Raw genomic sequence first — 20908 nt, 5'->3', positions numbered from 1 at the left:
GAATGTAACTCAGTGAATAGTGTTTGTGTTGTATACACAAAGCTCTGGGTTTAATCCTCAGCACCCCAGAAACCAAGTTCATGGCAAACAGTGGTAGGACTTGGAAGATAGAGGCAGGAGAGCCAATGTTTAAGGCCAGCCTGGGTCCGGTCTTTAAGGACCTATCATATGGGAAAAACAAGTAGAAAAAGTTTTAATCAACAGTGCGAATCTGATCTGCTATAAAACCACATGTATAAAAGCTGTAGAACAGTGCAAGAATTACCACAAGATTCACACCTCTGAGACCATGCTGTAAAACCCTTCAGAAAAAACAAAAACAAAAACAAAAAACAAAAAACAAAAGAAGCAACCCTTCTTTACTTAGGTTAATCACACAGATTTATCTTTAGTGTTGTTAATTTAAGAGTTTATTAATACATTCTTTAACTGTTGCACACATTTAATCCCAGCACTCAGGAGGCAGAGGCAAGCAGATATTAAACAGATACAAAAACTGATGTCAAAATGTGAGGTATAATCAAACCACCTGGGAATTTGTTCCCTAAAAATCCCAGAATGTCAGTTTCTTCTTGTCTGGTAGATGTTGTATTGTGTAACTGACAAAATAAAAGAAAGCCATGTAAGAAAGCAGTTGGACTCTTTACCCTGTTATTGAACCATAATCATTTATGGAAATGATTTATTTCTTTGCTGCTTAGAAATAGGGCGAGCATATAACTTAGTGCTTGTGGTGAAATGTCCATGTGGGAAGGGGATCTGGTCCTTTAAATATTTACTTCCAAGGTAATTTACAGGAAAGAGTGAGCTGTAGTCATGTTTATCAATCATGCTTTCAAGAATTAGGAAGATAATGCCTATTCTCAGGCTTAATGGTTCTGAGTTTATATTTTATAGGCTTTCTAAAACCATAGGCTTTCTAAAATAAACTGATGGTAAATTTTAAGCAGTGGTGCAGCGGTCCCTTACATATGTGTTCAGTGCTGGAGGGCTTGCATGGTTAAGAGTTCTTTGGTTTCCATGGCTGCTCACAGCTATCTGCTAACTGCAGTGTTCAATGCTCTTTCAGGCCACAGGGCACTGCATGCACACCATGCACAGGTATATATGCAGGCAGAATACTCATACACATAAAATAAAAACTCAATTTCTAAAGGATATACAGTAAGATATGTTTCTGCTTGGTTAGTCATAAAGTTGTCTGATTTTTGCCACTTTTCAGGGCATGTGAAATTCTTGGAGTACACAATGAAGTAAAGTTTTTTTTCTCCAATCCTTTGACATACCTGGTAATATTATACAATTTGTCACAACTAGTAAGTGAATAAACATATTCTTAATTGTATTAAATTAGTTTGTAGCTAAATATTATCAGGCACTACTTCTTTACAGAAATATTCTTTAAATATTTAAATAGAATCTTAGGAAGCTTTAATATGTACCTTTATACAAGGTACATATTACAGAAATATGCCTTCTAAAGAAAATCTGATAGAGACCAATTCAGTAAGAGAAAAAGTCTAATGGGTATATTATAGGACAGAGTTTAAAGAAAAATGGAAAAATTTGCCGGGCAGTGGTGCTGCAAATACCAGCACTCTGGGAGGCAGAGGCAGGCTGATTTCTGAGTTCAAGGCCAGCATGGTCTACAGAGTGAGTTCCAGGACAGCCAGGGCTATACAGAGAAACCCTGTCTCAAAAAAACCAAAAATAAAAAAAAACTAAAAATGGAAAAATGTGATGGGCCGTGGTGACACACACCTTTGGTCCTAGCACTTGGGAGGTGGAAGCAGGCAGATTTTTGTGAGCTCAAAGCGAGTCTGCAGAGTGAGTTCCAGGACAGCCAGAGCTGCACAGAGAAACCCTGTCTCGAAACACCAAAATGAGTTTATAGTGAAGATGAGTGGGACATTTCTCCAGGGCCTTCCTTCCTCGCGGTCATCTTCATGACCATAGACCCTTTCCTGGCAATGTAATCTAAAGAAATTGAAGGCAAATCTTCATGACCATAGACCCTTTCCTGGCAATGTATTCTAAAGAAATGGAAGTACTTTTGCTTTGGATGTAAAGGACTTTATAGCAAACATTCTGAACTAGGTGAACATAGTTTTGTCTTCCCATTAACATTTAGACAGTTACTAAAAGGAAACCCTAGGAAACATACACAGAAGTCAGCTACTTTCAGGTCAAAAAGATTGGGCAACAGACTTTGATTCCAATTCATGACAGATACTGGAAATTAGTTGAGGACTTATGGAACTCCTCGGGTGGAGTGTTTGCCTAGCATACACAGCTCTGGGTTTGATCCCAGAATGAGGGTAGCAGTTCATAGGTACTATGAAATGGCTTCATGCTTGGAGTCCCAATGACTTTTCTCTCAGCAGTATGATAACTAGAATCTAGGGCCTCCTGCATGTTGGGTGGACACTGTGCCACTGAACCACAGCTGTAGTGTAGGTGTTTGGGTAATGTGGACTAATGTACTCCTCTCACAGAAATGTGTTTGTATGAGGCAGATCTGATGGTCAGAATTGTTTGAAACTGTATTTATTTAGTGTTGACTTATAAACTGCATGATCTGGGCAGTGGTGGTGCATGCCTTTAATTCCAGTCCTCGAGAGACAGAGGCATGAGATCTCTGTGAGTTTAAGGCCTGCCTGGTCTACAAAGCAAGTTCCATGACAGCCAAGGTTACATAGTGAGACACTGTGTCGAAAACCCAAACTAACTAATTAATTAATTAAATTAAATAAACTGTGTGTGTGTGTTGTGTAAATGTTATGCAAGAGACTTACTAATAAAAGTAACACAAATCCTTATAAAAGCAGTGGTAGTTTGGGTTTAGAAGCATAACTGATGTGTTTCCTTTTTTTTTTTTTTTTTTTGTTTGTTTGTTTGTTTTGTTTCATTGTTTTCTTTTTTGCTTTCCTTGAGTTCCAGGGAAAATGTTACATATCTCTCTGTGGACAAATTTCATTTCTATGCATTGGCAGCAAATCATGGAAGCCTGTTTTAATCTAAAACCATTGTGTAATTTGCAGTAATTCTGCCCAGAACATTACCTTAGAGCAGGCTCTGGCTTGGGTTTAGCAGTTATGTGACTGCCTTCCTCCAGCACAGTGTTTGGTGAGTTTTGCTTTTGTTTCAGTTCGCCATGTAGTGCCTGCTTCTGTTTTGCAAGGCCCTAGAGGAAGAGCTTAGTCCTCTAAATCCCATTGGCAAGTTTCTCTGTGTCAAACTCTTGGTCTTCGATTCCTTTTGGTAAGTATTGCTTTCTCATAAATGTTTTTATTTTATAAATACCGGTAAATAAAGCTGTTGATTAAGAGAGTGTTGAAGATAATGTGAGTATGAGGCAGGAAAAGCTACAGACAAAACAAGAGTTAGGACAGGAAGTGACCTAAAATGCCATTCTTTACCTCTTTTAAAAGCTAGTCCCATGCCAGGCGGTGGTGCGCACACCTTTAATCTCAGCATTTGGGAGGTAGAGGCAGCCAGATCTCTGAGTTTGCAGCCAGGTTGGTCAGCACAGCAAGTTCTAAAGCAACTGTGGTAATATAGAAAAGCCCTATATATGAATGAATGAGTGAATGAATGAATGAATGAATGATAAAATCCTAGTAATACACATGTGAACACACTTGAGTATCAGACCATTACTTACAAGCTGTTAGAATTTAGAATCTAATTATTTGTACATGGTTTCAAAGCAATAAAAAGATATTTAAATCAAATGAAGAAGTTGTGAGAATGTGTGATGAAATTCATCTTAGGAAGCTAGTAGAATTAATTCACAAGGCAAGGGAGTCTATTTAATATAAACACAACTTGTTTGGGACTATGCCCTGAAGGCAGCCTAGTAAGGAGTCCTAGGGTGTACTCTGAGGCCTTAACTGGTTCTAGGTGCATATTTTCTAATCTTTTCATGAATGATATGCTGTGTTTATTGTGTGAGTGGTGGCATGTACAGGCCATCTGTGCATGCTGAGCTCAGAGGACAACTTAGGGCTTCAGCCCTTGCCCTTCATTTGAGACAGGGTCTTAGAATTGCTCCTTTGCACACCTCAGGCTTGCTGCCCTGCAGTCTCTTCCCACCTCCCTGCTCCCCTCAGGAGCACTAGTGTGTGCTGCCCATGGCCAGCCTTACCTAGGCTGGGGTTCTCACTCGGGTCCTCAGACTCCTGCTGCCAGCGCTTTACCCTCTGACCCACCTCCCAGCATGCCCCTGTTGCAGATTTGTAACCACCAGTCATTCCAGGGTTCAGATGTGGCACTGACACTCGTTTTCTTGAGTCATAGGCAAGCAGTACTTATTGCTTTGTTGGTTAAAGTTGTAGTTATTTCAGAAAAGCAGACTTGGGAATGGCAAAGTGCAGAAGCTGTGGCCATGGGCCTACAGGTATGTAGCACCATCTCTGAACTCAGGGAATTATATTGTTTGTTGAGCCATTTGATGCAGTATTGCCCTTGAACAACATGCAAACAGTGGGGTGAGACTGTTGGCCAATTCTGTAGTGCAGGAACCCTAGAGAAGTGAGCTATAGATACTGACTATTAATTATTTTAGTCTTGTCCACTTATATCTGCATGGTACCTTTCAGTCCTTGGGTAGCATTGAGAAATACTTGACTGAGGGATGCAAAAGAAATGTAAATCTTGGCTTATCATGTTTTGAAATGAAAAAAAGGTTTTGAAAATGAATTTTTAAGTCTGGAACTTAAAAAAATTTTGACACCCCAAATAACTTTTAAAAAGTTATTAGTTTGGAAAACTAGAGTTAGCCAAAAAGATGCCTGATGTTTTTCTTGATGTTTTGTAGGATTTCATTATATGTCTTGAGATGTTTTTGGCCATAATTGCCCATCTCCATACTTTCTCCTATAAACCCTATGTCCATGAAGCGGAGAAAGGCTCCTGCTTTGACTCCTTCTTTGCAATGTGGGATGTTTCTGATGTTAGAGATGATATTTCAGACCAAGTTAGTTGTGTTGGTAAGTAACAGGCTGGGTGTGTGTGTGTGCATGTGGGGACTTCAGATGAACCTCTGGTGTGGTTTTCTCAGGAGCTGTTCAGATTGGGTTTTGGAACAGAGTCTCACTCTCCTGGAGCTCACACATCTCAGCTAGGATGCTTGGCCAGAGAGCCCCAGAAACCCTCCTTCTCTTACAGTTCCATGATGTAGGCTCTTCAAATTCAAAGAGATAGGGGGTAGGGTGAGCTATTTTTAGAATCATGTGTTTAAAATGGTAAAAATAACTTTTGGTTAATAAGTTTCTATTGTCTTAAAGTGAGGACAATGCGAGGTTATCCAAGAAAGAAATATTTTTCTGGAGACCCAGACATAATGAACATTCAAGCCTACTTTCCTCCTCTTCACAAGATATACCTTCTGGCTCTTCAGAGCCACCCTCCCCAGTGGGCCTATACCAAGGTTTTGGACACACAGTTACATCACAGAGCCCTATCTTTATAGCCAACATATATGAAGCTATCCTAAATAACATCCCAGAAGAAGAGGAGAATCTTCTTGTTAGAGGACCAGATAGCTCACATGACATCCTAAAAAAGCAACAAAAGCTTCTTGATTCAGGCCAACATATCACAATTAACATCCAAGAAGAGCAAAAAAAGTTTGATTTAGACCAACTTATCACAATTGATATCCCCAAAGAGAAGATGGAGATTCCTGATCAAAGCTACTATCGATACCGGATACAAACAGTTACCTCACAGGCTTTGTTTTCAGCAGAGCCATCTGAAGATTCCATGATTGACATCTGAGAATCTCGGAATCACTTCAGTCGCTGTCTGCAGCGGTTTCCAAATCTTCACCCAAGGTATGATTTGTTCAAGTGAAATTCTGCTACTGTAGACATTGTTCTGGTAGAAACAGCTTTGACAGGATAGAGCCTCTTCCTGCATCAGATTAAGTCAGACTGTTTATGACTGGAAACTGCTGTACAGACTCTCCTTTATAGCTCAGGGAACAATTGCTAAACACAACACAGAGCACATTATGCAAAGGGATCAGAGACAGGGAAAGAGCAAAATGGGTGGGGAGACTGGAAAGTGAGCAGCCATCTCTGCAAGTATTCAGATTAAGAAGAGATGGGGAAATCCTCAGAGGCCTTCTCTGTGAGCTCCTGTTGTTTCCAGGGGTGAAATGAAGGATGGGAAGGGAGGGAGGCTCTGAGCAGCTCAGCAGGTGACTGCCCTCAAGACCAAAGACTGCCCCTTGAGTTTGATACCCTTGAAGCATTTGTTAGAAAGAGGACCAATTCCTGCAGCTGTCCTCTGATTTCTACCTGCATGCCATGGCTGTGTGTACCCACACACAAACACATATGTGTATACACACAGACACACACACACACACATACACAAACACACACTAACTGTTTCTTAAAAGGAAGCTAAGCTCTCTGGAGTTCCCTGGATCACAACTGAGGCAACTGTATATGTGGAGCAGGAAAATCCACACTCAAGGATCTTCTGTTTCCCAAAGAAGCCATAAACAGAGACTTGAGTCTCCAGACCCATTAATTCAGTACTGTCTATGAGCACTAAGCATGAGCCAAGAGTCAAATAAAATAACTCAAAACATAAACACATCCAAAACAGCACATCTTTAGAACTTCCCAAAGAGAAATAAATGAAATGGCATTTAAGGGAAGAAATCCCTCACCTCTTAATACACTGGCATGCCTTTGAGAGAAAGAGAGAGACAGACACAGAGACAGAGACAGAGAGACAGAGGCTAAACCATCAGATGAGCTTTTGTCTCCACCAGGGTTAGGGGTGGGCTTGTCAAGATGCCAAGACCTGTGAGATCAATTGAGTTCTTCTATTTAGCTACCCGAGAAAGCACTCTATAATGTGTTGACTGAAATAGCTTAGTAGTTTAACCTAGTACATCTCATGCTTTAGAATGAACTGACCTTTCTGATACCAGTGTTGAGCCATGTCCTGAAGAGGCCTGAACCCACACCTCTGCTAATTTTCTTGGAAGCCTGTCCTTTTACAGGGCTTTTCATCTCTTTTTTGGCCATTGACCTTTTGGGGAAAGCCTAGTGGATAATGTTCTGCTGCTACTTGGAGTGCAGATCTGCATGCCACTGTACCCAGCTCTTGTGAATAATATTCTAAAATATGTTTTTTAAATACACAGAAGTATCTGAATACTAATAATACTGAAATATAGCCAGCAAAATAATTTTAAAAGCTAATTTGTAACAAGGCAATGTAAGACTTCTTGACTGACACATGAGATAATAAACTGTAATATCAGGACCTTCAACTACCAAATGAACGTAGGTGGCATTTGGGGATATCTGCCAGCAATAGTAAGATAATTTGAAAATATCTATGGTGACTAAGACATTTCTATGTAGAAGCTGAAATACTGACCTCATAGCTGTGGGGTAGAAGAGTGGTCTCCACAGCCCAGGAGGGACAGCAGAGGGTGACAGACACCAAGTGGGAGATGAGCACAGGATGTGGCTAGATAAGAGGAATCTCTGTATGGAGCACAGTTGAATGGCTATGGCTACAGCAACTACTCCAAGAGAGAGAACCAACCGATAACCAAGAGAGGATTTTCAATATTCCTACATAGAAGTAATAAGGGAGCTGATAAATATGCTAATGGCCTGATCTGATCACTCCTTTGTATCTAACACATGTAATATCCAAATACCTTGCTGCTTCCTGTAAGTTCTAGCAGTTATTAACAGTTCATTAGAAGTAAAAGTAAAAACATGTATTTTACATGAGTCTGTATGTGTGAACATATTTGCATATGTGTAAACAGCTATGTTCATGCTAGTGTATATGTGGGGGGTGTGGCCCAATGTTGCTGTCAGAAGTCTCCCTCTACTGCCCTGCTCCTTAGTCAGTGACCCAAGTGCTCTTAGTTAGGTCCAGAACACACAGGTAACCTAGTACAGCTAACTAGCTTAGTCCAGGGATCCCATCTGCACCCTTGGAGTGTGGGAATAGCAAGGAGGTTGCCCCTCTCCTCAGGCATTTACACAGGTGGAGGGTTCCAGCCAGACTCTGGTCTTCACACCAGCACAGACAAAGCTTCCCACTGAGCTATCTTACCTCCTCAGCCGTGTGTGTGTGTGTGTGTGTGTGTGTGTGTGTGTGTGTGTGTAATTTATCCCTAATCAAATTCTGCTCCCAAAATTGTGACCACCTCCATGAAGATCTCATTGATTTCAGAACTTCTTATTTTTTTCACTAGGAGGAGGGGCAATGGGCCTGCATGAAGCAACCACTTCCGACATGCCCACTCCTGTAGCTCCTCCCACTCATCTACTTGGCTGATCAAAGAGAATTTGGTTGTGAAAATACCTTGCCCATGTAATGGTAATAACTGGAGGAGATGGATCCAACCCCTGTAGTTTCAAAAACCGAAGGTAAGAGGGTCCTATACCGCTACCCTTTCTTAGCTGGTTGACAGAGTTTTTTGTCTGCCTTCTAATGCTTCAGGCCTGAAAAACATTTCATCTTTGGACATTAAACCAACCTGTCTGGTTTTATTTAGCCGCTACAACTGTAAGTATGTCCGGGTGGAGAAAAAAAAAATGGTTAATGCACCTGCTTACTATAGTGGGCTGCTTACCCAATATCAATCAGCCCCAGAAAGAACTTTGCTGCTAGCTGGGCAGCAAAGTCAATTAACTTTACTTATGTTTGAAGTGACATGTTTTCTTTCTTTAATGAGATAAAGTCTTGTAAGACCCGATAAAAGCAGGTGCCTCAGTGCCCCATTCCTCGGTCATACCCAAATCACTCCTGAGAAATAGTTTCGATGCAATAGCAAGAGGATTATTTATTCCAGAGCTCTGGAATCCACAGTCATACACAGCACAGGGGTAGAGGACTGTGGGATCCTGTGAAAATGAAGTCAGGGGTATTTAAAGGGGAAAAGTCACAAAGCAAGGGGTGGAGGACAAAAATCACAAGGCAAGGGGTGGAGGACAAAACATGCACAGAATGGGGAAAGTATAGAATGAGGAAGTCAGACAAGTTTGTGCCTTAAGGAAGGTTAGAGATTATCTGGAGTAAATGTCCTTGGGGCATTCTATAGTTAAACATTGGAACTAGAACAGGGTGGGCTATCTTTCTCTCAAGCTGAAAGCAGAAAAACAAGTTATTCTGTGCTGGGCTAGTTGTTTAGGGGTCTTAAAAACATTGAGTTGGGGTCTCTCAGTCTCATGTACACCAGGCTGTTCTGGATTTCACTTTATAGCCTAGAATGATGCTTCTATGTCCACCTTCGCAGTGCTCCACTTACAGGTGTATCCATCATTGTTTATTCAATGCAGGGATTGAACCCAGGGTTCTGTTCATTTGAGGCAAGCATTCTACCAATTGAGCTTCATTCCCAGACCTTAAGTTACTCCTTAATCAAAGCAAAAAATTTTACAAGTGTCTCCTGTGTGTACCTTTATATATATATAAAGTAGTATTATATTTTTAAAAAGTAATATTTGTTGGTGTCTCCCTGGGATGGTCGAGTTGTGGAGGTCTGAACGTGCACAGCTAGGGAGTTGGTTCTGTCCTTTCATCATAATGAGTGCTGAGGATTAAGCTGAGACCATCAGTGTTAGAGACAAGCACTTTACCTGCTGAGGCATCTCTGGCTCACCTTGTTGATGTTGTAGGACCCCAAAAAACCGAGGGTGCCCCAGCACCCCACGCCCCGGAAGGCGACACCCAATTCACTTGCAAGAAATGGTCTTGATGCAATAGTATGAGGATTTCTTTATTCCAGAATTCTGGGTTCCACAGCCATACACCGCGCAGGGGTAGAGGACTGTGGACCACGAGTGCCAAATTGCGACAGCTTTTATAACTTTACTACAAAGCCCGAGAATCACAAACCAATCATTTCTTAGCATGGAGAGCCCGCAAAATGCGAGTCAATCTATTTGTACCACTCCATAGTTTTTAGGCCAATCAGTTTAAATTCTCAGAGCCCTTGCTCAGTGGAACAATTAGTTTCCTATTTTCTTGAATGTCTATAGCTGCTTGAACTCATGCTTAGGGGTAATGGTGAAAGCAGTTTACAGAAGCAAGATAAGCTTAGCTCATTTCCAGTTACCTTGTGGGGCCAGGATCACCTATTCAAGGCCTTTCTGCTAGCTCTAAACAAAGGGCAGAATCTGGAATGTGACTTTTTACCTAGTTTCTAACAAAGCAATATAGCATTTTAAACTTATGACTTCTTGGGGTCATTAGAGTTAGCCTGTATTATTTTCTATCCTTTCAATGTCAAGTGTACAAGCTGGATACCTAACCTATAACTATAATATATCTGTAAAGTGGAAACTTAGAATTAATAATTCATAATAACCAGAAAATACTTTTATGAGAAACAGTTATTTTGGAAGACTTATGGCAGACCAGGTTGATGCCCCCCTTTGATTATGGAAAATATTTTAATTAGTGTGTCTAAACATATTTGTATGATCTTTTTGTTCACTAAATTTTTGTTTATAGTCCATATAGATATTTAAGGGTATTATAATATGACATTAAATATTTTCATTTGTTATGATTTTAGGCTATTTGAGATTTGTCCACCCAAATTTAGGTCTAGCAATCTTAATTTAAATGTAATTTCCTCACTTAGTATTCCTTGGAATACAGTATACAACAGTAAATGAAATGTATGTCATTCTGTCTAAGACTTCTCTTAGTTGTGAGCATCACCAGTAGTCCTAAAGTACCACAAACCTCTAAGACCATTTCTAATGTGCAGTGTGAGCTGCCAACAGCCCAGGCCCCTCACTTGCTGATATGGATGTTTAATGGAGGCCATGCAGATGTGCATGTCAGATAATGCCCTTCAATATGCAAATGCAGGCTGCAGAATGGCTTACAGTACAGATGGATGGTGGGATCCTTTTAGTCTGCTCTGTCTGCCATAAGAAATCACATAGCCTGGCCTGTGGAGGTGGCCTACCAGGAAAAGGCTCAGGCAAGCCTGATCACCTGATCCATCTCTGTAAGCCATGTGAGGGGTGTCTATGGCAAGATGGAAGATGGAAACAGAACTGCTTACAAGATCACCAGCCGTCTAGCAGAAGCAAGAGACCCTGCTTCAAGGTGGAAGGAGAGAGCTGACCTCCCCAGTGGTATCCTCTGACTTCCACATCTGCATACCAGCACTCACACACAGAAAAGCACACGTTTAATGTACGTGTATGTGTTTGTGTAATTTATCCCGAACCAAATTGTGCTCCCCAAATTCTGACGACCTCCATGAAGATCTCTTTGATTTCAGAAATTCTTATTTTTTTCACTAGGAGGAGGGGCAATGGGCCTGCATGAAGCAACCACTTCAGACACGCCCACTCCTGTAGCTCCTCCCACTCCCACAGCACTGATAAAAGTTCTTATTACTGAAGTCCTAGTGAAGAGCATGAAAATACCCAAGAGCCCCTCAGGATAATGAATAAGAAAGAACAGGGCCTGCAAAAGGCTCAGTTGGTGAAATGTGTACCACACAAACATGAGGGGCTGAGAAGGCAGAAACCCAGTATTGTAGCTCTCCGTGTGCATCTGAGACAAAGTCAGAAATCACTGTTGTTTACCCGGCTTCTTTCTCAGCAGGTAATAAGGCTACTAGTGTTTCATATGTTGCTTTTGTGTCCCACTCCTTTGCTAAAAGTATTTATCAAATCTAAGCATCTTCCTGGTGTATCAGCTAGATGGCAGCATCCTCTGCAGACAGGGATGGCTTGATTTCTGCCTTTCACGAGTCCCAGCACCACCATGGAGAGGACTGGAAAGCAGGGGCGTCTGTCTCACACACTATTGAGGAGGAAGTGTTTCTCAGCATCCTGTACAGTTCTGGCTTGGGCTGGTCATATGCAGCTTTTATTTTGTTGAGGTATACCCCTTCCATTCCCAGGGACTCCGGGGCTTTTATCCTGAAGGGATATTAAATTTTGTCAAAGGGTTTTTTCCCCCTCATACATTTGACTTTTGTTCTTAATTCCATTTATTTGTTAGGTTATGCTTATTTGTACAGAGCCATAATGGGGTGTCCTGGCACAAGGTTGGAACTAACATTGATCAAGGTGAACTTCCTCTCCCAGCCTTTGTTGAGCAGGGATTCCTGTGCTGGTCAGGATCCTGCTCCACCTAGGGTGGAGCACTCAGAGTAAAGGGGAAGTTCTTTGTTCCTCAGGTCTACAAGTTCCAGCTGCCTGAGCCGTGGAGCCACCACCTGGAGTATCTGCAGAGCTGGCAGACTTTTCCCAGCAGGCCACCTGCTGACAGTGGAGCCAGGAACAGCCAGAACAGTTCCCTGGAACTCACCCCAGACTCTGGGAGGAGGGGCTCACCCAAACTGTTAAATGGTCTGACAGCCATTAACCTTGGGCCTGGACCAGCAAATGTTGCCCTGGCCCTCTTACTTTTTGCTGCCTTGCCCTGCATCCCCAGGGTTCTTTTTCAGGCATCTGGTTCATTTGTAGCTGCTGGCAGCAACACTTATTGATTTGCATACATTGAATTACCCTTTCACTGCTGGAATGAAAACTAATTACCACACTGTCTGAGCTTCTCAATGTGCTGTTGAATTCAGGTTAGGAAGTTTTGGGGGTTTGTTTTTGTTTTTGTTTTAATCTATGTTTACCAAGAAAATTGACTTAAATTGTTTTTTTTTAATGACTATGTCTGTACCCAGACTGGTATCAGGAAATATTGGATTTATATGGAGTTTATTTTATGGAATAGTTTGAAAACCATTGGTTATAACTTTTTTTTCAAAGGACTAATAGAACTCAGCAGTGAACCCCTCCAGTCCTGGGGTTAGCTTTGTTGGAAGGACCTATCACTTGCTGCAAGCTCATTGTTCAATGCAGCTGTTCAGCTTTCTTGTCCTCTCACTTAAGTTTTGGTAGACAAATGGTCTACAATGCTTCCTTCCAGGTCTTAATTTTCAAATATATTGCCAGTGGGGTATAGCACATGCCTTTAGCCCCAGCACTCAGGAGGCAGAGACCAGCCTGATCTACAAACAGAGTTCCAAAACAGCCAAGGCTATTACATGGAAAAACTGTCTCAAAAAAACAAAATAAATTTTACTGGATTTTAATATCTCAGAGTGTTTTTAAGATTTTATTTGTTCCTGTTGAAGGGTCCCCCCTTTTTCACCTCTGATTTTATTGATACAGGTTTTCCTCTCAGATATCAAATTAAAAGTGGGGTTATGAAAGTAAAGGAGGGATTGTTGGGGATGCAGGAGATGAAAGAGTGTGGGAATCCCAGACAGAGTAATGGAGATGTGGATCCCTCCCTTATGCCTGTGTGGCAACGGCACAATGCGATCCATTACTTTGTACAGTTAATATGTGCTAAGGAAAGGGTTTATTGGCCTTACCTGTTTTTTTGTTTTTTGTTTTCTTAAAGTTCTAGTCTACAGACAGGCAGAGAGAAAGAATTCTTCCTTACTTGTCCTGTCATTTGTTCCAGGCCTTGACCAGATTAAGCAGTGCCCACCCATGTCAGGAGAGACTCTGACTTACTCAGGCCACAAGCTCATCCTTACACACACACCAGAAACATTATTTACATGAACATTTGTGTATCCCAAAGCTCAGGCCAGTTAATACACAGCATCACGTCACCGTTTCCTCACAAGATCAGCCCAGCTTCACCTATTTCTCATTTACAGCATCTGCTTCTTCCTGTTCCAAGGCACAGCAGAAGACCCTTCATTACTCTGAACTTCTCCTGAAATTGGTAAATTATGCAAATGACTTAACAATTAATGTCTCTGATTGGCCCTCGCCTGTGACTTACCAAAGAGGAATGAGTTTAGGGAAAATAAATAGCAGGGTAAAACTTACCATTTTAATCATTTTAAAGCATCTAACCCAGTAGCCTTAAACACCTCATGTTCTCAAACATCTAATTTGAACTGTCTAGCAGCATAGTGAGTCCTATTACCCCACAACGCATCTCATATCCATTAAGTAGACACTCCTTATTCTAATTCCTAAATCCTGACGACCACTCACCTCCTATCTACCAATCAGCTATTCTAGTTATTTCAGACAACTGAATCACATAGCAATATGGTGTTTAAGAGCTGGCTTCCTGTGCTTTACTGTGTAAAGGTTTGACACCATAGCTAGGAAAGGGAAGACAGAGGAAACACAGCTGCTTTTGTTATATAAGTAATTGCGGTGTCATGAAAATCTCATCATCACTCATCTCCTTCAGCTTCTCCAGAAACCCTGCTCTGTGTCATTAATTCTTTCTATCAAGTTCCAAGCAGGCTAACCCAGCTGGGCTTCAGGTCAGGACTGAGGATGTGAGGATGTCAGAGACCATTTTCTCCTCTCAGGGAGGGCCTCTTCCCAGAAAGTGACCTAGTCAGACCAGGTTGGTCTTAAGGTCACATAGAAAACATATTTTATTGATATTCTTTGTTAGTGAACAGGCTTTCCACAAATATTCATTCCTTCCATATTTCCTTTCTGCTCTGGAAGGTGGATCATTACTGCTGATAGTTTTGCCTTTCTCCAAGATGTGATGACTGAATGTTCTGCTTATATTTAAATATCAGTGATTTAACTTGTAGTTTTGAATTTGTGTGTTGAATTTACTGACTAGCTGTGCTAACTTTTTTAACTCTTTTTTATGTTGAATAAAAAGACAACTACTTATGTCCAGTTTTCTGTGGAACCACCAAACTGATTTCCAGAGTGGTTGCACCAGTTTGCAAGACCACCAGCAGTGGAGGAATCTTCCTCTTTCTCCACATCCTCACCACAACCTGCTGTCTCCTGAGTTTTTGATCTTAGCTTTTCAGCTCAATCCTCAGCACTCATTATGATGAAAGGACAGAACCAACTCCCTAGCTGTGCACGTTCAGACCTCCACAATTCAAGCATCCCAGGGAGACACCAACAAATATTACTTTTAAAAATATAATACTACTTTATATATATACACACACAGGAGACAGTTGTAAAAAGGGCCCAATGACGTTTATCCCCAGACACTTAATAACAATAAAAACAAGCCATCTTTGGCAACAATATAAATTATTCATGGGTTTTATTTTAAAGGAGACAGATTCATTAAAAGAAAGGAAAGAGAGAAAGAGAGAAAGAGGGAGGGAGACAGGGAGGGAGGGGGAGAGAGAGAGAGAGAGAGAGAGAGAGAGAGAGAGAGAGAGAGAGAGAGAGAGAGAGAGAGAGAAAGAAAGAAAGAAAGAAAGAAAGAAAGAAAGAAAGAAAGAAAGAAAGAAAGAAAGAAAGAAAGAAAGAAAGAAAGAGAAAAAAGATAGCCACATCAATTCCAGGAATCCTTTCCAGAGGAAAAAAATCCTCATTGTGAGTTATTTACTGCCATACTCAAAGCCTGAGGAGCACAGGTACTGGGATTTCTTTCTCAAGGCCTGAGGACCACAGCTACTGGGATTTCTTTCTCAAGGCCTGAGGACCACAGCTACTGGGATTTCTTTCTCAAGGCCTGTGGATCACAGCTACTGGGATTTCTTTCTCAAGGACTGAGAAGCATAGCTACTGGGATTTCTTTCTAAGTTCCCAGGTTTGTTCTGATACCAGCTGCTACACATTGGATACACAGAATGAATGCTTAGCTTTGTGGGTTGCACTTTGTGGATGGGCCCCCAAGACTTCAAATCTTCTGCAGTTGCAGCAGGGAGGAGGAGGAGTTTGGCAGATCTGAGGGTCTGAAGATGGCTCAGGAGCATGCAGGCCCAAGGACCAGCACTGCCACCCTTGCAGGCAGGCTCTTCAGGGCCTTTTGCCTGTGTCCCGGATCGCATCTGCTGTGCAGCCCCCACTGTAATTTGGTCTGAGGATGGTCATTAAGCAAAGACCTTGGTGGTTTATTTGTTTTCTTTTAGTTTCTCTCTTAATACTAATCTGTCTTCTTAAGCCAATAGCCAGACACAAATACCCTGCAGATCATCTGAGCCTCTCCCTAACTGCTACCACTCAGATCTTGCTATCTTCAGGTCTGGATCCTTCCTCAAACAAGTTCATGTTGTTTTCCTGCTTCTGCTTCACAGCGTGGTCCATGAAATCATCCTCCTTTACTCCGCAGTGACTGGCTTAGATTTAATCACATACAAAGGCACTGCAGTGGCTCACTAACCAGATCTGTGTGAGGGTGAAGGAGCATCGCAGGCTTGAGCTTAGTGGAAGACTGGATTGGTCTTCTCTCTTGGAACTTTCTGGACTCGCTAACTGAACACAGCAGACTCTGGGTGAAAACCTCACAATGGCTTCGTTTTAAGTAACTGCATCTATCTGTTTGTGAGGACCCTCATTTTATGGCATAAACATTTACATTTACAAAATGACTACCAACAGTGCCACTTCATTTGAACAAGTCTACCTGAATTTGTCTACACGTATGAATGATGTCCAACATAAGCAGTCAGAAAACTGCTATGGATTTTTAAAACAACTCTAGATTCCAGTTAAGAGATAAAACTACTTAGCCTAAATATAAGAAGACTGATATAATCCAGCTTTTCTTTTTTTTCTTTATTCTCTTTTGTTTCTCTTTCTTCGTGGGCACATGTGCATATGAGTATGTATACAGGGATATTTATGAGAGTGGGGAGAAGGAGATGGGGGAGGGGAGAGGTGAACATCGAGGGGGTAGGCAGAGGCAGAGGCAGAGGCATGGTCTATAGTCCAGGTTTTCTTGAAGTTCCTTGTGTTTCAGCCTTCCAAGTGCTGGGACTGTGGGCACATGGTTAACTGGGTTACTTAGGAAATACTAAAACTAATTCCAAAAGAATACCCTAAAAGATCTGGAACAACAGCAGACCTGTTGAAATAAGCAACTCCTCAAAAAGATGCTATTAATTTGAATATATGGGTTTTTCTTTCCTAAGAAAAATGGGCTATTTTTAACCTTGAGTTTCACACACTATATCATTGATTTGGTTAAAGGGAATTGGCTCTTTTTCACCTTAATGTAGAATCAAATTTTGTGTAGTAATTCCATTTTTGGACTGAACAGAAATAGAAAACCTTCAAATGCATCTTTAAAACATGCATGGGCCTGTAATCCCAGCACTCTGGGAGGCAGAGGCAGGGGGATTTCTGAATTCGAGGCTAGCCTTGTCTACAGAGTAAGTTCCAGGACAGCCAGGGCTACACAGAGAAACCCTGGCTCAAGAAAGACCACCCCCCCCTCCAGAAAAAAACAACGAAAAAAAAACAACCCCAAAACACAAAAACAAACACAAAAACAAAAACCATGCATGGGTATACAATATCAAAACCAAATCATATACAACTAATACACAGAAACATAGGGTTCATATAAATCCTTAAATAATAATAAATTAATCACAAATTAAACACAAATATACATGTGCACAAGGACATAATATTCACATATAAACTCTACCCAACAGAATTCTCATGCGTGCTTTCCGAGGCTTTTCTCCTGTACTGATTCTCTTAAGCATGTTGTGACTGGGTTAAAGAGGCAGGAGGTGCAACCCATGGAAATGTTGCTGGGATGCCTTCTGACTTTTTTCCAGCTCCCAGGTCCTTGTGATCACTTTGACAACAGAGCAGAGTGTAGAAGAAAGACTTGATTATAAGGTTGAAGGGGCTTAAAAAGGGACGATGGGGCTTAAGGGAGTGTGGTAGTGCAGTATGGGGGAAGGGGATGCCCAGGCAGGCCCTAGTCCTGGCACCTCTGCCCCCTGAGGGACCACACACACACAGGCATGGTATATAATAGAGTTTATTCAGGGTAGAGGATGGGAGTTAGTGGTAGAGAAAGGCAGACAGAGAGAGAGAGAGAGAGAGAGAGAGAGAGAGAGAGAGAGAGAGAGAGAGAGAGAGAGAGAGGAGGGGCAAGTATCCCCTTTTATAGTGGGCCAGATCTATGGGGCAGGGCATACCTGGCTACTGCCAGGTAGGTGTGGGGTGGAGCTTAGACAGAATACCAACAAAGGTGGCATGGAGCAGGCTCAGGAGTGAGAGTGTACAGTGGCCAGAGACCATTGTGTTGTTTTCAAAGTACTCTGAAAACAGAGGCCAGAGAGATGGTTCAGAGCTTAAGAGCAGTTGCTCTTACAGAGGACCGGGGTTTGATTCTCAGAACCCACATGACAGCTCATAACCTGTATATCAGCTCCAGATCTGACATCTGTTCTGATCTCCCTGGGCACTGGGCATGCATGTGGTGGACATACATCCATTCGGGCAAAACACTCACATATACATCTTAATTTTTTAAAATTAAGCACAGACCATGTGACTTAACTCCCCAAGGGAGAGGGCAATGGTATGTCATTGTTCTTTCCCAGAAAGCCTTCTGCTCATAGAAATCTTACAAATTGTCTGGCAGTTCAGAATGTCATTCTCCCCACAGGACAGAGGTAAGAGTCAAACTCTATCCTTCTGACCATAATCAAAGGCTTGCAGGTTTTGTCCCTGGCTTTGCAAGCTGTTGGGTGTGAGGGATAGATCATTCCCCGTTCTCAGAGTGGCTGACTGGTTATGGAACAGCCTGTGATAGCCCCTAGCTCCGCCACCACCCATTTACAAAGGAAGGTGCCCCCTGGAAACGTTAGCTACTATTGTACAAGTTACTACACATAAGTTTCATGTTGGTACTTAAACGGTATAGGGAGAGATAAAATTGTGTTTTGTTTCTTGTTTTTCTAACCAATAAGGAAAAGGCAGAAGAGCAAACCACACACTGGACATTATGCAATGCTAAGGACTGAATCTGTTACAAATCCCGCAGCCTCCACAGCTCTGGGCTAAGTGTTTCCAAGCCCTTTCCAGATGAGGAAAGCCAGGCTGGGGACTAGAACTGCAAACAGTGGCAAAGGGAGAGAAAGCCATCCATGAAGAGCAGGTCACAGGGAGGGAAAAGTCAAGGCCACACCCATGTGTTCAGGAAATGGAGAACTCTTTGCTTCCCCAAAAGCAGAGGCTTCTAACTGCTTCTTTGTTAATCTCAATAATTCCTTTGACACTTTTCCAAAAAACCAAAGAAGACAATTACTTCCTGACCTAGGAAAATAAAATGTTCTATGAAGTTTTATCTCGTTATTTATACAGCAAGCTTTTTGGACAGCAGTTAAGTGTTTTGTTGGAACATTTAAAATAAAGCAAGCTAAATAAAAACTGCTAAAGCACATAGAACAAAGAAAGAATCATGATTAGTGATTAGAGAACTGACACCAGGAGACTTAAATATTTGAGGGGCAAAGGGTTACAGATTTAAATGTAAAGAAAGAATAGGGGGGGGGGGCAGCCTTTATGTAAGACTGGTGGCACTGGGACCATGGCACAAGTCTTCATTTCATCTGAGACATGGGTTTACTGTGTGACTTTTGCTTCTAAGTCTTCCTTCCTTCCTTAATCCCTTTCTTCCTGTTTTGTTAGTGGCTCTCATGAATCTGATCTATTTCCAATTCTCATTCTTTCTAGTGACATTTGCCAACTTGTGGTTTAATTTCTATCTCAGAACCTAGCAACAGGCAGTAGAATGGAAACACATTGTTCAGATTAAAAATAATGTTATTTGTTCCCCCATCATCTTAAAAGGAGAAAAATTTCTCAAAGTAAATATAAGCACCACAATTTACTAATATTTCATGATTTGGGCTCACCTTTGTTGAGTATTGTCGTGGCCTACACAAACGCTATGCAGATCCTCATGTAGTATTCAGAAATTCAGGTGTGTGGACCTTAGAGGAGCAGTCACATTCACTTGTATAGGCGCTGGCCCTGCCAGTGCAGTTTTTGCTGTCCGGACGCTTGTTTTTATAGCACAATGATATACAGAAACTTGCAGCCATTGCTGGTCTTGAGGTGTCTGCATATGAAGTAGAAAACATAATTTCCTTCTGCTTCAAAGAGTTCACCACAGGGTGCCAAGAAGGAAGGGCTAGGTCCCTCCAGCCACATACTGCCCTCTGGCACTCAGGCTCAAGTCCTCAGGGACAGACAAGACAAACCCTGGCTTCTCCAATGCTAAGTAACATTTCCCACAACCCCCTAGTTCATAAATATTGACATTTTGGAATAAAGAGAAGGAAGGAAAATGCTTGAGAAAAAAAGTTGAAATGTTTATGTTTTTTTTAAAAAATAAATATACCCTATCTTGGAACTTTTAGAAATAGTATTATCCATCAACAACTGGATCATATAGAAAACTAACTTTCAACAGGATTTTCTAATATTTTCTTTGCCTAGAAGGAAAGTCCTTTCACCCAGCAAAGCAGAGAACCCCACCCTGGATTTTTTTTTTTCTCCCTGAAAAACCGATCTCTAAATCACAGTAAATTTGGGACTGTTTTCAGCAAAGTGTTTTCGGGTTTCCTGTGAATTTTTTCCTATCACCAATCTTTAAAAGCAGAAAAACCATGGCCACCCAGAGCTTCACAAAGGCCAGAGTCCAACCTGATCCTGCTGTTGTGGAACTACAGCGCACCCTGGTGGTCGTTTCTGTTTCTTGCCGTGGTTCAGTGGGGAATGGGAATAAAAGGTAGAAACCAACAGCCAAGAATCCACAGTGCATGCCTACAAGCACACCCATCACACATGGAATTTTAAGGTGTTTAACAGCAATATTCCTTTTAATAATACTTCTGCGAGGTTGCTGGTGTATTGTTACCTCAACAGAATCCTGAGCCTTCCTATTCTTTCTTAATATTCTTCTATTTTCTTTACTAGACCAGGAACAGGGTATTATTCACTGTGTAGCACAGGCTGTCCTGGCTATGTAAACCAGGACTCAGAAAAGATGCCCCTGCCTCTGCCTCCTGGGTGCTGGAATTAAGAACACTTGTCAATACTCCTGGCAAACACTCCTTTTCTGAGTTTAGTGATTATTTTTCAACTTCCTTTTCTTTTCTTTT

At 41.6% G+C, this 20908-nt stretch overlaps 1 protein-coding gene and 2 pseudogenes across 1 annotated transcript in view; 2 read left to right on the top strand and 1 right to left on the bottom strand.

Annotated features, from left to right (window-relative positions):
* Window positions 1-5781, top strand: part of LOC127672077 (transmembrane protein 184C-like) — a 37188-nt pseudogene extending 31407 nt beyond the window's left edge.
* The window catches only part of LOC127672158 (protein arginine N-methyltransferase 9-like), a 231974-nt pseudogene that overhangs the window by 129615 nt on the left and 81451 nt on the right, over window positions 1-20908 (bottom strand).
* LOC127672155 (transmembrane protein 184C-like) overlaps window positions 8341-20908 on the top strand; it is a 250674-nt gene continuing 238106 nt past the window's right edge. The window contains exon 1 of the mRNA XM_052167383.1: window positions 8341-8420. Coding sequence (XP_052023343.1) covers window positions 8368-8420 — 53 coding nt within the window. The 5' untranslated portion in view covers window positions 8341-8367. The remainder of the gene's footprint in view (window positions 8421-20908) is intronic.

Source organism: Apodemus sylvaticus, chromosome 21 (assembly GCF_947179515.1).
Source record: "Apodemus sylvaticus chromosome 21, mApoSyl1.1, whole genome shotgun sequence".
NCBI classification, from domain to species: Eukaryota; Metazoa; Chordata; class Mammalia; order Rodentia; family Muridae; genus Apodemus; species Apodemus sylvaticus.
This window is presented reverse-complemented; position numbering and strand designations above follow the sequence as displayed.